The following is a 15,873-nucleotide window of genomic DNA, read 5'->3' as shown; positions in this document are numbered from 1 at the left end:
CAAACCATACTTCTTCAAATTCGGATGGATGAAACATGAAGCCCATGGAAAACAGATGTTGAGAGCCCAGTGCTACTTCTAATTCTCCACTCAAACTTTCATTGGAGGAGGGAGCAACAGTTGTGGTGATTTGTATAACAGAACCAAAAAGCTCCAAATCGCATTATCTTTAGGTGCTACAGTACAGCAATAACATTAGCAAAGGTTACAAGACTTGGAATATACAAGGCCAGAGAAGCAGGGGTACTTCCTGAGGCTAGGCTTTTTATCTTGCTACCTGTTCTCGGTTTGACTGTCATACAACAGTGTCAATCTCCAGAACACTGATGTTGTTAGAACAGGATAAATTATATTTTAGGCTCTGATCTTGTAAACAAGAGCCAGGAATCCAGAGCAAAGCCCAGAACAGTATGCTTAGAACTGATCTCTCTATTAACAAGGGCTACAGAGAAAAAAATAAATGCTCTGCATACTGGGACAGGGTTTTCAAGAAATTTTACAACATCTCTGTGGAACATAAGAGGCTCCTACAATGACTTTTCATATGCCTTTGATTAAATAATACACATAGGGCAGAGAAGAAGAGATAACCTTTCATTTCTCTTCCTTGCAAACAGAGTTCTAACAATCATTAACATCAATCACTGAAATACCAGAATGTAACAGGAAAAGAAAATCCAAAGAACACATTAACCTGTTAGCATTTGTATTGGTTTCTCCTCTTATCCTACAAATACAATGACATTTTAAGCTCATACTTTGTGATATAAACAGAATTTTCAATTTTATGTGTTCAGTTTGGGTTATATTAAATTGCATCAGCCCATGGGGGTATAGAGCTGCCCAGCTGCATCAGATGCCTAGTGACACAGCACTCCCAAAAACAAAAGCTAAGATTGTGAAAACATACACATTTTGTGATTTAGGGTGACATCACAGCTACATGGCTCTGATCATCATTTTTGAAGATCGGAATGTAGGACTTCAAAGCTTAAATCCCTACTTACCGTCTGTTACGTAAAATACAGGCTAAAATAGTCTGTAGCAGACAGTCCCAAATGCTCAGTGTGAATCTCAGGAGATTGGGGGCAAGGGGGGAGGTTTGGAGAAAAAAAAGAAAAAAAAGAGACAGTGAAAGAACAAGCATGGATTAGGAAATAATTTGAATGGTATGATAGTCTGATACTGAAATAACCATACAATTCCAAGGTTCACATTTTGTAATAACTTTGGATTTGGGCCAGGGGGGAAGAGAGTATAAAAGGAAACAGTTGGTTTGTTTGGGTTGGGTTTTTTTTTCCTGATTATTTTTTTTCTCTCCAACTCTCAGATGAGATTCAAAGAAGCTCATTCAAAACTGTGAAAATTAATTTGTGTGCATGGTATAAAATACCAGATACAGAAAACCTAGTTAGAGAACAACCAAACTATGGTGTATTTTCTACCTTAGGTGTAAAAAAATAGCTTAAGACAGAGTCCTGAAACAAATAATACTAGCCAAGCCCACTAGAAGCTGCTGGCAAGAGTAAATTCCTATGCAACATCCACATAAACACTCAAAAGCAGTAAGTGTAGCCTAACTCCACTGCCCTACAGGGCTTTAGCTTTTCCTAGTGTGGAGGTCAAGCATCTATGTATGCAGCAGCAGGAGCAGGGAAAGGAGGTAACATGAAAGGGAAGGAACACTTTCAAAAAATACATGAGGAAAACTGCATTAGACAGACACGGCAGGTAAAGATGGTAACTGTCTAAAATAAAAGCAAGTCAGGACAGATCTACTGTATTATCCTGGTCTTACTGGGTTGTGTTTAAACAATTTTTGTACTTTCAGGTTTCTGTTCCAGACCGCCACCTGACACTTGGCAGAAAGGCTGTGTATATCTGCTAGACTGGAAACATGTTGCTGCCCTTCTCAGCGCGACAGAATAAATACATTGTCTCCCACTCTGCCTGTCTTTCCCATGTGTATATCTTAGCCATACTCTCCAGAACAGGAACCCCATGCAGTCTGTTCTCTCCAGCACATATGATAGAAAAGCGGGCATGACAGGAAAAATACATTATCAAAAAATATATTTTATATGATGACAGTGGCTGCACTGCAAATTTAAGCTATACTATGCCAAGGAATGTGTGTTAATTATATTACAAAGCAAAAAAAAAAAAAAAAAAGGCAATGCAAACTTACTGGAAAAAAGAAATCTTAATTAGTTTGTTATTGCTGTGCTTGCCAGAATCACTAGCATCCCACATAAGAAACCAATTCTAAACTAATTTTGAGCAGAAACTTTATTCTATAAATGCAGATTACTGCCCAATAAGCAAGAGGGGAAAAAAACCCCACATACTTTAAACCACAGGAATTCTTAGTGAAATGGATGAAAGGACAATTAATAAGCAAGATGTTGAATTTTGTTTCTAATGTATCGATAGGCACACATAGCACAGCTACTTCATTTTAGATTCTGCAAGCCTCTCCTTTATTCTCAGTACACCTTTAAAAGAAAAATTCTCCCCCTAACATTAAAAAAGTGATCAGTCATACAAACTCTACTTTTAACCTTTTAATCTGTTTCACCAAAATCCCAAGAAGAATAATTATGAAAGTTTTTCCTCACCACAGTAAAGTATTTAAGTGATTATCAATTCATCATATAAGGACCAAACCTGGAGGCAAAAGGGCTTTTTCCTTTAGTATGCATGGGAAACACAGGCTATGCTAAATGATTGCCCAGTGGTGCTCCAGCTGCTGAGCTCACACTAACCTGCGTCCACACAAAGAACTGTTGTCCCATGTTCTACTTTATATTTTTCACTGCTGACTGCACACATGCATGGGCACTTAACATCAAAGTGAACTGAAATAATACCAGGACAACACACAAAGTCTTTTCTGATTGTCAGCAGACACCTGCCTGATTCATCCTAGTCTCTTATAAATAAAAAGCTTGCCTTAAGCCACTTTCAGAAAGTATCTTACATGCACAAAATAAACACTCCAGTGGTGATTTAAGCTAACCTGCTTGACTTTGAGGACTGCTAATCCACTTCAGTACAGCAGGTAGAACTGCACAGCTGAGAAGCAACACCACCCTAAAACACTTTTTAGCTTTGACTTGTCACACAAGACTTTATAAAGAAACAGACTTGAGACTCACTATTTTAATCCACTACTGCAATTTCCTTCTTGAGTCAAGGTCAAATTTGTGCATATAAAAGCATGCCAGAGTGCCTGACATGGGGATAGAGAAAGCCTTCTGACATAATGTGGTCTTGAGACTAACCTGACCACACTAAACCAGTGTATCTACAGGGTCACTTAGCAGGACAATAATTTCACCAACAGAGAAAAACAATCAAAAGCAACTGCTTAACAGAATACAATCACCAACACAAGAAAGTAAGATCTTTTGAGGTTGGGGAAGAGAAAAATGCATATAACTCTTTCCTACAACCTGAAATACAGCAAGCATGCAGAGGTCTACAATATTTCAGTAGACACTACAGAAAAACTCACCTGCCTCTAGCTCCAGAGAACATTCTGTACCACTGTACCATCGTAATGACTACAGTCAAGGGAAGGTGTTCTTTGGTGGTGCTTTTTTATTTTTTATATATACACACACATATATAAACACACACAGAGCTTTTAAAAAAACCTTGTAGACATTTAAGTGAGGCACATTTATCCAAATTGATGTAATTTTCTGAGATGTCTTTCACAAAAGAGTTCTTTTTCTCCCCCCAGACTTCCGCCTTCAGAAAACAGACATTCACTCTAGATTATTTAAACTTGGAAAAATGCAAGTGTTTTCTTTGAAAAAAAAATCTATTGTTACAGCAAAAACTTGGGTTTCCTTTCAAGCAAGATCATATGATTAAGCGTTTATATTTTACTTTCCGCAGGAATTTACACACCCCCCATTTGCATCCTGTTATTCATTTAGTGTTTCCCTTTACTTCAGCATGCTGTGTTAATAAAGTGGAGCTTTGGCTCGGTCTAGGCACTCAAGGTGACAATCAGAGCTCACTCTTGCATTTGCCAGATTTATTCTACAGGGTTTTCCGTATATATTCAACCACACAACACACTCTTTCAAAAAAGCCCGTCTGAGAAGCACTGCATAGACAGATCATAAAAATCAAACCTAGGGGTTTTCAGAAGTTTTTTGCTAATTCTGTTCTTCAAAGCACTAATTTTTCTTTTGGAGGGTGAATTTCACTGAAATAGATTCCATGTTATTTAAGACAACTAAAACAGTAGAAAGATCTAATTTTCACTATTGTGTCTGTCAGTCATAAATTGGTTACTTTTGTTTACCTTCACTTAAGTCATCAATGTTAGTCTTTAAATACCTTCAGATGGAGACTGATGACTAACCTGATTTGTAGTCCTACAATACAAAGGCCTGAAAAGAAGTAGCAAAAAGACTTTTTCTGGTAACAAAACCCATTAAGACAACTTCTACTGGAGCTATTCTATCTGATGGTATAATTTTTTTCTTTTCCCGTGTAGAGAAATCATAGCCTTAAACTCTATTCCAGGACCTTCAAGTGCAAATTGGGTGGAAAAGGCAGCAAGAATAAAAATCAAGCAGTTCCACTGCACAAGAAACTGAGATGAGAAATTAAGATTTGCTATTATCACTTGCAGTCTTGGATTTATTTCAGAAAACATAATTAAAACAAATACAACAAAGCTCATTTCATTGAGACTAGAATTTCTTCAATTCACCAAGAGAACATAGGCAAGCAAAATAATTTCTGTTACAGCAGTCTGCCTCAGATAACATCTTACAAAGATTTTCATGAAACTGAGGTGCCAAGAGAACTCTCATTTGATGTAAGAAAACATTTTCATCTGAAAAAAAAACCTGCTAGAAATATTTGGCCAGATCTAGCCTTACAGCTTAGACTTCATACTAAGAACTGTCCTGAACAAGCACAGAAATCAGGACACTTGGATATATTCTTCAAGCAATAAAACTGAATATAAATTTATAAGCACTGATAAACTGAAGCCAGTTGACACAATAAGTGAAAATAAACATTCTTTAGTACTGCAGGAAAAAGTGGAACTATCTTAGACAGGTTTCTTGACTCCTTTCGTCCATGTTTTGGAGGCTGAGACAAACTGATGAGGACAGAGGTTATTTTAATGTCCAAAAAAGTTTAAAAACAACTTGAAGTTTAATATCAACTCCATTGCAATCAAGATTCTTCAGCTACAGCTGATCAATAAAATTTCATCTTCAATATAATAATTGTAAAATCTCAGTGATTGCTAAAAGAAAAGGACAATTAATACAAGCTCCTTGCTTTATTCATGCAATGAAAAGGATCAGACTATGTCTGCCTTTGAAGAAACTGGCATGAAGCCAGCCAGTGCATCTCACCCTACAGAGCAGCTCAGGTAGCGAAGGAGAGGGAGGGACAGGACTCCTTGGCCAGCTCTGAGGTGACCAAGGACACTCACTTCTGACCCCATGACTACTCTGAGTGTTGCTGTATTACCCTTGCCAGGACTGGGGTCAGTGCACACCTGCCCACATAACTGGAGAACCTTAGCTGTCATTTTAATGCCTCATGTCCTGCATTAATCAGGACTTGGACACAGGAGAGATTTTGTCTCTATTCTTTACAAGTCACCTTTGCAATAAACTGTAGGAAGGGGCACTATCAATTACTTTACATCAAAGCAAAATCATTTCTGATGCATCATTAAGCAAAATACAACTGGATGGGAACTCATACGACATTTTGAAACTGTAGTAGTTGTACAAAGGCAATTTTCACAGGGGGAAAAGAGAAATCTCTTGGGTATCTTTGACAGTCTGATGAAGAGGACTGGAGGACTCATTAAGGGCAATATTACTTCCAAATGCAGGGCATTGAAAGGCTGGTGACCTAAGTGAAATGAAAGTAGTTACATTTGGTTTCAAGAAAGTGGAAAGCTTACTTTACAAAGTTACATTGTATATATTCAAGAAACTGGAGTTTCCATTAAAATACAGATAAATTTAACAGTTTTAAGTACTTAAACAGCTGAAATCAACATACAGTATAAAATGAATTTTACGAGCAGTTCAAACCCAAATAAATTCCCAGTGCTTACCGTCAAAAAAACTTTTAGCTCTCAGGTAACTGACGCTAAGCCTAAGCACAGACAGCTTATCCAATTTGGCGATAACATCTTGAGGGAAAGGCAGCAGGCTCGCCAAGCGGTCCAGCTCCGCATTCAAGCGGTCCCTGTGTCTCTTGGATGGATTGGACTTGACTCCTTCAGCTGGGGATGGCTTTACACTGTGGCAAAAAAACAAACACAATATGAATGTCAGGTCTGTTCCAAAATGAAGGCAAATATTTGCCAAGCCTAAAGTTACAAATTGTAACATTCTCAAACTGTAACAACTAAAATATTTTCCCAAGTGACTTTGTTTCCCCATTGGAAAAAAAAAAAATTAACCTAAAATGGCTTAATCTCCCTTCTAACACACACACACACTGGTTAAATGAACCAGTTTGAGCTACAACATCCATTTGAACTTGCAATGAACATTTGAAACCTTTGAGATTCAGCATTTTTTATAAAAAGCTTCCTATATTTTCAGTCAAATTTCACTTGAATTCTTCCTAATGATAGTATTCCAAATACATCAATAACTTCTAGTAATATTTGTGTACAAATAAATTTGACAGTACACTTTTTCACTTCAATAACAATTTCTCACAGATGTCCTCAATTTTTATCAGTCTGTAACAGGCTATTATTAATTGAATACAACAAAATTTTAGTAAGTTGCTAGGCATCCAAAACTATACAGAAAACCATGAGATACAGCTCAGCCAGCATATAAAATCTTTGTAGGAGCTCATCCTTTAAGTCACCTCTCAGCTGAAGCCATTTCATTTGAGTACAGCATGACAAAAGCATGCCTTTGTACCTCACAAAGAACAATTGTGAAAGCTTTGTTTTATGAATTACATAATGAGGGTTTTGTAAACTTGGTATTATCCATTCATATCCACCCTGAGCTCCAATTCCAGATACTTCTTCCCACATACACAGAAGTCTGGGAACAGGTTTAAACCCCTACTCATTTGAATTGCAATTAGTCATTACAAGCCAATACTGAAACCAAGTAATTTATATGCATAAGCCAAAGTACATTTTATCTTCTTTATTAAATAGTTTACTAATTAAAGAGTGACTCACTTTCGCTTTTCCAGTACTGCAGTTCTACATGAGATCTACAGCAGTTATCAATTTGTGCTTCTCTTACAGAAATGTTGGTTCTGCAAGATGCATCACTCAAAAATACTGAGCATTAAGACATTGAGCAGCTAATTTCTCCAGTAGTTCATTTAGTCTGCTCCCAACTGTCATCCTTATATCAATTTTATGATAAGCAATTGCAGAAGTGCCAGTAGTTATTTTTGCCACTGCTTAAACCATACCGAAAAGTAATTTCATCTAGTGTTTTCAGTCAAATGAGTACTGATAGAGTGGACATTCTTATTTTTAGCTTGTTTTTACTTTATGTTTCAATTACACTTCTTGTTAGTTTAAATTCAAGCCCTTCTTTTTACAGCCATTACTTATTCAATTGTCACTTGTCAAAAACTTGCACTTAAGCCTGGCTGCCTGCTCCCCAGCACTACAACTGTCCTTTTCCACATTAAAGGAGCCTTTGCGGAGCCTGGAAATGTGAAGATGCCATAATACATAATGTTGTTAACAGACAGAAATATAATACATCAGCAGAAATTACTTCCCAGATGGATAAAGTTAAACTTGCTGCAGAGTAAATATTGTAAATTAGTAGTGCTTTATCCTGAAAAACATTTGAAAAGTGGGCAAAACAGTTGAATCAAGAATTGTGAAAATTCTTTCTCTTGAAAAAAAAAAAATAGGCTCATCATCAGTGGCAATGGATGACAAACTAAACTACTTGGTTACATGTGTGCTTCAGTCACAAATCACAACTTTGACACCAGCAGTTTACCATATTCCCAAGTGAACATTAAACTTTAAATAATTTAGCAAGGTTTTCTTCATATTCTCTACTGCTGGCAGAATATTAACTTGTACAAGCCATATGATTAACAAAACTTAAGTATAGCCCTAAAAAAATCAAGGTCAAAATCATCAAGCAGTAGCAGCGACATTAAAGGATATTTCTTAAATTTTTTTTTTATGTATTAGACAGTTTCTAAATGTAGAAATAAAATAATGGATTTTAAACATTAAGCATGTAACAGTTGTATAACAACCAGTGAACAGCTAAGTACTATCAAATCAAAGTGATCTGCTTCTGAAAAGCAGAGGACCCCAGAGAAACCATTCAACACATGCAAACTTTATGAAATAAATCAGCACTAAGTAACAGGCTTTTTTATCTTAAAAACTGTCCCCTGCTTTGCTTTAAACATGAAAATTGACAAAGTAGTTGAAACTATGTGCAATTGTGCAGTCATCTCATCAGATAGTCAGTTAGATGTGATTGTTTTTCTACTTTAAGTTTACTTTCTAAAGATTTCTCTTACTTTTAAGTAGCTCAAAGCATTTCCAAATACTAAGTTACCAGTATTTGCAGCATAAATATTGCCATATTCTCTCCCCTCAAATCAAATATTGATTATCCCTAATTTTTCCCCTTGTCACCCAACTAAAATTCATTATATAAAAATAGATCCTTCGGTGATGAAGGGAATAAGGGCGGAAGTGCTGGGGGCATAAGCAGCAAGCTAAACCATTTTCCATCCACTTACATAAACCCTCGATGCTAAAGACAGCCGAGCTTCAATGCAGAAAATGATCTTCAAGGCAAATTATGTGCAATGGCAAGATTAAATCCATGCATGTGCTTTATTTAAAAGAAAAAAAAAAAAAAGACTAAAAGAAGGAATGTATTTAAGCTGATCTCTCCATTCTTAATCTTCTACCTTTCATAGGAAATCTGAATTCCCTAAGCAAAGACCAGAGATGTCTGTACACTCAGTGCCTCTAACTGATCTACAAATTATTGCCCAACAGCTGCAAGACAAGCAAGAACACTTAATTTTTGACTTAACAATTTTAAAGGATTTGCCATCAAAACACCAGCTGACTGCTGTTTTCACAGGTCTGCTCAGAATATTTAATCAGAAGTTTTCACTACACATGCTCATCATGCAAACCTTCACAGACATTAACACTAAATTATTAAAAAGTGCACAATTACCTGAGTCTTAATTATTATCAAAAGGTCAAATTAAGTTTCAATATTTACATGCTCATTTGTGTTATTTTAAAGTGAAATTGAAGCAGTTTCTGAGAAAATGCCAAAAGAGTAGAAGTTTATTTTGTTCACGACAACATAAAACGCTGGGGAAAAAAGTAGAAAACCAAACAACCAAGCACTGAAAAGCATGATTCCTTAGTAACAAGACTGAAGTGTGAAATGAAATCAGAGAATAAAAGAATGTGCAAGAAGAACACTAGAGATACAGAGCCATGTTTTAAAAAAAAATTAATTTGTTAAAAACCCCTAATTATTAGTTCATCAGAACTGTGTTATTGCTTAGGAAAGAAGGACATAAGAAAGAATAAACAAGTCACCCAACTAATGGATTTAATCTTCTCAGCTTTGAATATTTTTCATCTCATATTTAATAGTACATGCAAAAACATATGTTCTTCTTATGCATAGAATTTCACAGAGTGGAGGACAGGTATATGAAATCAGTTATCACTAAGCAAGTAATACAATCCTAAAAATTTCTCTATTTACTTTAGCAACTGAAAAATACTTCTAAGCATTTATTCTTATTTCCCACACTGAATTTACAGTTACTGAAAATTCCGCTGATGATTTCTTTGGAAACAACGGATAAGACACAGACTATCGACTTCTTAGATTCAAAGCTGTTGTCAACCAATCCTGCAGGGGCAGAGACTCTTTGCAGTGGCTCTTTCAGCAGAGACTGAAACCAGTCCAGATTCAAACTGCTGAAGGGATAAAGTTGTTTTACCAAAAAAACCTCAAGCACTGACATGCTACTCATCTGATTCTGGGCTATTGTTTGTCCTCCAGTAGTAAATAGTTATAGTTTGTTCAGGTTGGTTTGGCGCATGAAGGATTCAACCAGAGTGATAGAAATATCCAGAGCACTAATCAAGAATGAAAGTTTGACACTCATTTTTAACATACCTCAATACTTTTTAAGATAACAAGCCAGGATTTCTTGGAAAAAATAAACAAAATATTAGGTTCCTGTCTACTGACCATGTTACCTATATATGTACACCTCCATTTGCTGCAGATTCTCTTTCTAAAAAGTATACTTTTGCAAGAAACATTAACCAAAACCAACCAATCAAAAAAACCCAACAAACCTTAAAACAAGTGACTTTTAAGTAGCAGTCTACATGTAACACACAGCTACCCCAAGACTGACAAATATATAAGAAGTTTATTCTACATATGACAAGAGTCTTAATTGCCTCCATTTCAAATAAGAGGTGCAAACTGCTTTGTAGCAGATACTGCTTTACACAAAGGAATATTTCAAAGATTATTTTTCTTTTCTGATAATCTTCCTTTTTGAAAGCTTATTCTGGCACTTCTTGTTTGTTTGCCTTGCAAGAACACATAAACAGTTTCAATTTTTTAAATTAAAATTTCTCTGCTCTGCTTTCTAACATTACTAGGACTACTCATCATTAAGGATCAACCAGTCAAACTTCTGGACCACTAATATCATAAATCTATTTAAGATAACACAGAAGAAAACACTATCGTAATTTTTAAATTTAGTCTACTAAATAAACAAATCATTATTCTTTTTGCCTCTGCATAGTATGAAACATTTAGAACTCCCCACCCCATTCCTTGTCTATTATATTTATCCAGTTATACAAAAGAATTCCTATCCAAACACTGAAAAAAAAAAACAAACCAACCAAACCAAATCAGAGCTAGCAGGCAGAGAGACATAAAAACTGCAAGTTGGAGCTGTACTTATATAACACCTTTCATCTCACGTTAGAATCTATCTGCAGTAAACCCCACTTCCATAAAACTTGCATTTTTTTCCCCTCCAACTAAAATACTAGTATATTAGTTCACTTAATAATCACTAGCCAAAGAAACTCAAGGTTTGGAAAAAAAGACAAAAACCTAAAGCAGGGGCCACGCCATTGCTCCCCAAGCCTCAGTGGGGAGTGAAAAATCCCCCCAGCCCTGTTGCCACCAGGGGGACTCACAGGGTTCAAACCTTAAGGAGGGAGGAAATTGAAAGACTCCAAGGTATTGAGAAAGTGATTTCTGTAGCATTCTACAAGCAATTGGAGTGCACATGTTCTGCATCTTTTTTTCTCTTCCCTCACATGACAACATAATAAGATGAATTGCAGGAACAGTTGACTGTTATGTTCCCCCGCAATTGCTTTTCTTTTTCAGCTGCAATACTGTAATTCCTGACTGAATCAAAAAAGCACATTTCAACACTTGGCACTGTTAGACAACAGCCTGTGATTCCCTCTCAAATTCTCTTCTCTACAGGGCACACAGTAAAAACTGGGAGTTGTAGGAAGGAAGTTTCTTAAATTGTTACAGAGTTATGACCATGGTTTTCATGAGTTATTTGTACCTGAAACAAGAAGTATTTCTCCTATTTCATTCTTTTCCTATGGCAACTATAGCACTATACGTACACCACCTTTCATTTATATAAGCTGTCTCCACAGATTTCTAATTATTATGCTCTACTGAGAGTTACATATATGGCAAACAAAACATTAGAAATATCAACAGATACAATCTCTTCTATAAAATATAAACTATACTAGTCTCAGAAATGTATCACCTCTTTTTTTTTGTTTTGTTTTTTTGTTTTGTTTTGTTTTTGAATAACCGAATTCTGCTGAGAGAAGGAAAAATCAACTTCAAACAGATTAAAATGACAGCATCAAACCTTTATTAGCCAGTACCAAGTACATCTTTCGTCTCTCCCGCAATCATTTAAAAAAAGATTATTGCCTGTCTCACTTTTTTTTGGCCTAAAGGTATGGTCTGTAAGTAACTTTGTGAGAAATCAGAGCCTAGCAATTTCTCCAAGGCTGGCCCAACAGAAGCAGCAACCAAAGAGCATAACACATTTTGAGAAGGAAAAAGGATGAACAGGATAAATGTGTTAAAAGCAAGATAAATGTCTTACATAAAAATAATTTCCAGTAATCCAAGCAAGGTGGGTTAATAATCAGCCTCCACTTCAATTACAGGTGAACAAACTGTTTCAATATGAATACTTTTATTTTGAGAACAGACTTCTCCCTCTGATCCTAAGGCAAAGTCCCTTGATAGAAAAATAGTTCCCATTAGTAATAAAGCTTCAACTTCAACTAATCACAGCAGTTCAGCCAACTTACATAACAAGAAGATACAGGGGAAAGGATTACTTACACAGACACTACAGTAAGGTTAAACAAGAAGGTTTCACATCCTCTAGCTAAGGCTAACCAAAATTTAATAACAAGCCAGACATTAAGTGATCTCACCAGCAAGGCAGAATACCTCACCCTTTCACAATCAGAACCATTTGCCTTTAGCTATTAGTAGGCTACAAATGTCACCAACACATTTCACTTCCTCATGAACAAACACTGATTTCATTCTTAAAAATCCAAATCTGAAGTGTTAATTTAATTAGGTACCTCTACCTTTTTATTTGGAAATGAATGGTCAAAAAAGCAGACATTGGTCTCTTCATAATTAATGAATTTTCTAGCAGGGGAATTAAATATATATATATACACACACACATTTTTAGACCTTTTTTCCTAATTTGTGGAGTAAAAAACTCCCAAACTATATACATGCATTCATTCTAATAACTCCAACCTTAAAGAAGCAAGCACTCAAGCTAATTCCCTTTGCCCCAAGACAGTTGTCTGCTGTGAATCTAAAAACATATCATTCACAATATAATTTCATAAAATATTTTTTCATTTTTTGCTTTAATGCTTTTCTAGTCCTTGGAGTTATTTTACATCTACAGAAGTAACCCACAGAAATGCATAGGGATTTTTTGAGCTTTGCTTGTTTTTCTTGCAACTCAGTAGTTTACCTTTGCTACTTTTTATGACCTATAGATTCTTGACTTTCAGTTGAAAGTGCAAGTTAAGCATCTCCGCTAGCCTGAAAATTCCCCTCATGAGAGCAACGTTTTAGTGAAGGATATAAAACCTAGGATGCAAACCTAAAGCAGGTGCATCATCCAAAATTACTCCGGCACTAAGCTGTTCCCACAGTTTCAAAAATATACATTAATTAACAAAAAGCCACCATATAGCCAAGCTTTTTTATTTTCCCCCTCTTTCGACTGGTCTACTGCACATGGGTTTCTTTGGCTCTACACAAATAAACGCATCACATTTCAGTCCTCGTAGGCAGGCCCTAAACGGTGGGAACCGGCCAAGCCTTTCCCGGCTCCGACCCCGCGCTCTCCGCAGAGACACCTGAGCGGGTCGGCGGCCGCGCGGTGCGGAGCGCTGCGGATGCGCAGCGGGGAGCGCGGCACCCGCCCCGGCGGGGCGAGCGCAGCCACCGCGCGGAGCCGTCACCTCAGATGCCTCCCAATCTAGGTCAGCCGGCTGCGCCGCGCTGCCGGCACCGCTCCCCCCTTCCACCGCCGCGACCCTCCGCACCCCGACGCTCCCTTCTTCTTCTTTTTTCGGGGTGGAGGAGAAAAACCCTAAAAGCAGTAACAATCCTGCCGGCACCCTGAGGCACCAGCACCCCCGGGCGCCCTGCACCGCACCGCCCCACGGCTGCCCCCGCCGGGCCCCCGCGGCGTGGTGCGCCGCAGGACGGCGCGTCTCCGGGAAGCCCGTCGCTCGCTCTCCCCACCTCGCCTGGCCTCCCGCCCGTCCGCGGGGCCGCTTACATTTTTTGCACAGGTTTCCGCCGCTTGCGGCTGGCGTAGGTGACATTGGGGTTCATCCTGCCGCGGCTCTAGCGCCCCGCGCCGGGGGCGCCGCCGGCCGGGGGCCGCCGCCCCTCCTGCCCGCCTCGCCCCGGCTGCTGGGAGCGGGAGAGCCCCACCGGCGCCGCAGCCCTCGCTTTGCTCCGCCCGCGGGCCCCGCTCCTGCTGCCCGCGGCCGCCCGGAGCTCGCTCGCTCGCAGTGGCGGTGGCACCTTCCCCGGGCGGGCGAGGACGGGAGGCGGAGGCGCTGCGGGGCGGGATCCCAGGTGATCGGCGGCGGCTACACCCACTCACCGCCCCTGGAGGGCACAGGTATGGGGGCGGTCGGGGCTTTCCAGCGCCGTTCGCGCCGCGTCTCCCCGCCGAGGCGACGCCGTCTCCCTGTCGGCTCCTCTGCGGCGGTGGGAGGGTGCGCGGCGGGCTCTGCACCCCGGCGCGGCCGCCGTCTGCTGGCCGAGCGCCTGTCAGAGTGCGCGGCTCCGGGACCGCCCCGCACCGCCCGGCCCGGCCCCGCGCCCGCTCCCGGCCGGGTCCCGCCCCGCCCGGCTGACAGCCGCCACCGCCCCCTCGCCGGGGAGGCCCCTCGCGGCGGCGGCGGGGCGGAGGGGGCAGGGGCGGCCGCGCCGCCATGTTGGGAAGGTCACGCGAGGAGAGGGAGGACCCGCGCGGCGGCGGGGGGAGCGCGGCGGGAGCGCTCCGGGATGGGGGTGGGGTGGGGATGGGATGGGGAGATGGAAAAACCCCGAGCCACTGGTGGCCGGGGAACGATGCGAGGGGGGCTCCCGCGGCCAGTGAGAAGGAAGGTCAGCTCCGAGCGCTCATGTAGCCCCAATAACAGAAAATAGTCGTGGGGGAGAAAAAAATCACAGCGTTCAGGTTGAAAGACAAATTACACCAGCTCAGTGTCACAGTGAGGCCCGTGTCTGTCACTACCCCGCCCCCTTCCCCCCCCCTTCCAGTCTGCGCTGCGCTGACCCCACACAGCCGCAAGTCGCCCCAGCAGAGAAACCCAAAATAACACGCGACCGCCCAAAATAGGGGGTTAGTGGGGGAGAAGCGCAAAGGCACCGGGCTCCACCGAGGACAAGGACAGCAGGACACCTGGGGACAGAACGGGAATCACTGAGGGCAAGGTTGTTGCTCGCCGAGCGACTGGGAGAAACGGCGGGTCTCAGTGACCGAGGACGCGGCTCATTAGGTGATGAATCTCTGAGTTATTACACTGACATTTTAGGCTAAACACTTGTTTCAAAGGAGCAGAGCTGCATGGGAAAGTTACTGCCAGATTGCTGACTAGTAAAACCGTCCGAGGAAAGCCCCGGTGCCGCTCTGACCCGCCGTCGCTCCCCGGCCCGTTCTCTCCCTCCGGTCCCTTTCGCCGCCACTGCAGCAAGGATCAGAGCTCGTTCTCTCCCCTGGAATAACCGCAATAAATTTTGTCTCAGCGCTAAACCTGAGAGCCCGGGAATCGCCCTGTGTAAACACAGGTTGCTCGCAGTCACGGCTGAGACGAGAGTCGGGAAGAGCACCCTTTTCTCCTCCCTTGCCGACGCACCCGCGCCCCGTGGGGACGGCCCTGCCCCGCCGCCGGAGCGCGACCGCAGCTGCGGGCTCGACCCCGGCCCCGCGGTGCGGTTCCCCCCGCAGCCACCCGCGCCCAGCGGGCGGGAGGCCGAGGCAGTGTCCGTGGTGCTGCTCTGGCTGCCCGTCCGCAGGGGCTGGCCGAGCTGTCAGCATCGCACCAGCGGCGGGAGGCTCGCCCCTTGCTTCGCTGCTGCTGGAGCCCCGGTTACACGGGCGTTTCGGCTCCGGTCTGCCGACGGAAGAGATAGCGGTGGCCCCGGTGCTATCGTACGGCAAAAAGCTGGGGCTGAGCGCGGCGCCCGTCCCGCGGCACAGCGGCTT

General features: G+C 41.3%; 1 protein-coding gene across 1 annotated transcript in view; it reads right to left on the bottom strand.

The window, feature by feature from the left end:
• The window catches only part of AHR (aryl hydrocarbon receptor), a 62,745-nt gene extending 48,324 nt beyond the window's left edge, over positions 1 to 14,421 (bottom strand). The window contains exons 1-2 of the mRNA XM_082296403.1: positions 13,930 to 14,421; positions 6,116 to 6,303 (exon numbers count right to left, since the gene is read on the bottom strand). Coding sequence (XP_082152529.1) covers positions 6,116 to 6,303; positions 13,930 to 13,985 — 244 coding nt within the window. The 5' untranslated portion in view covers positions 13,986 to 14,421. The remainder of the gene's footprint in view (positions 1 to 6,115; positions 6,304 to 13,929) is intronic.
• Positions 14,422 to 15,873: the final 1,452 nt, after the last annotated feature.

This window comes from Coloeus monedula, assembly GCF_965178545.1.
Source record: "Coloeus monedula genome assembly, chromosome: 1".
Lineage (NCBI taxonomy): Eukaryota > Metazoa > Chordata > Aves > Passeriformes > Corvidae > Coloeus > Coloeus monedula.
This window is presented reverse-complemented; position numbering and strand designations above follow the sequence as displayed.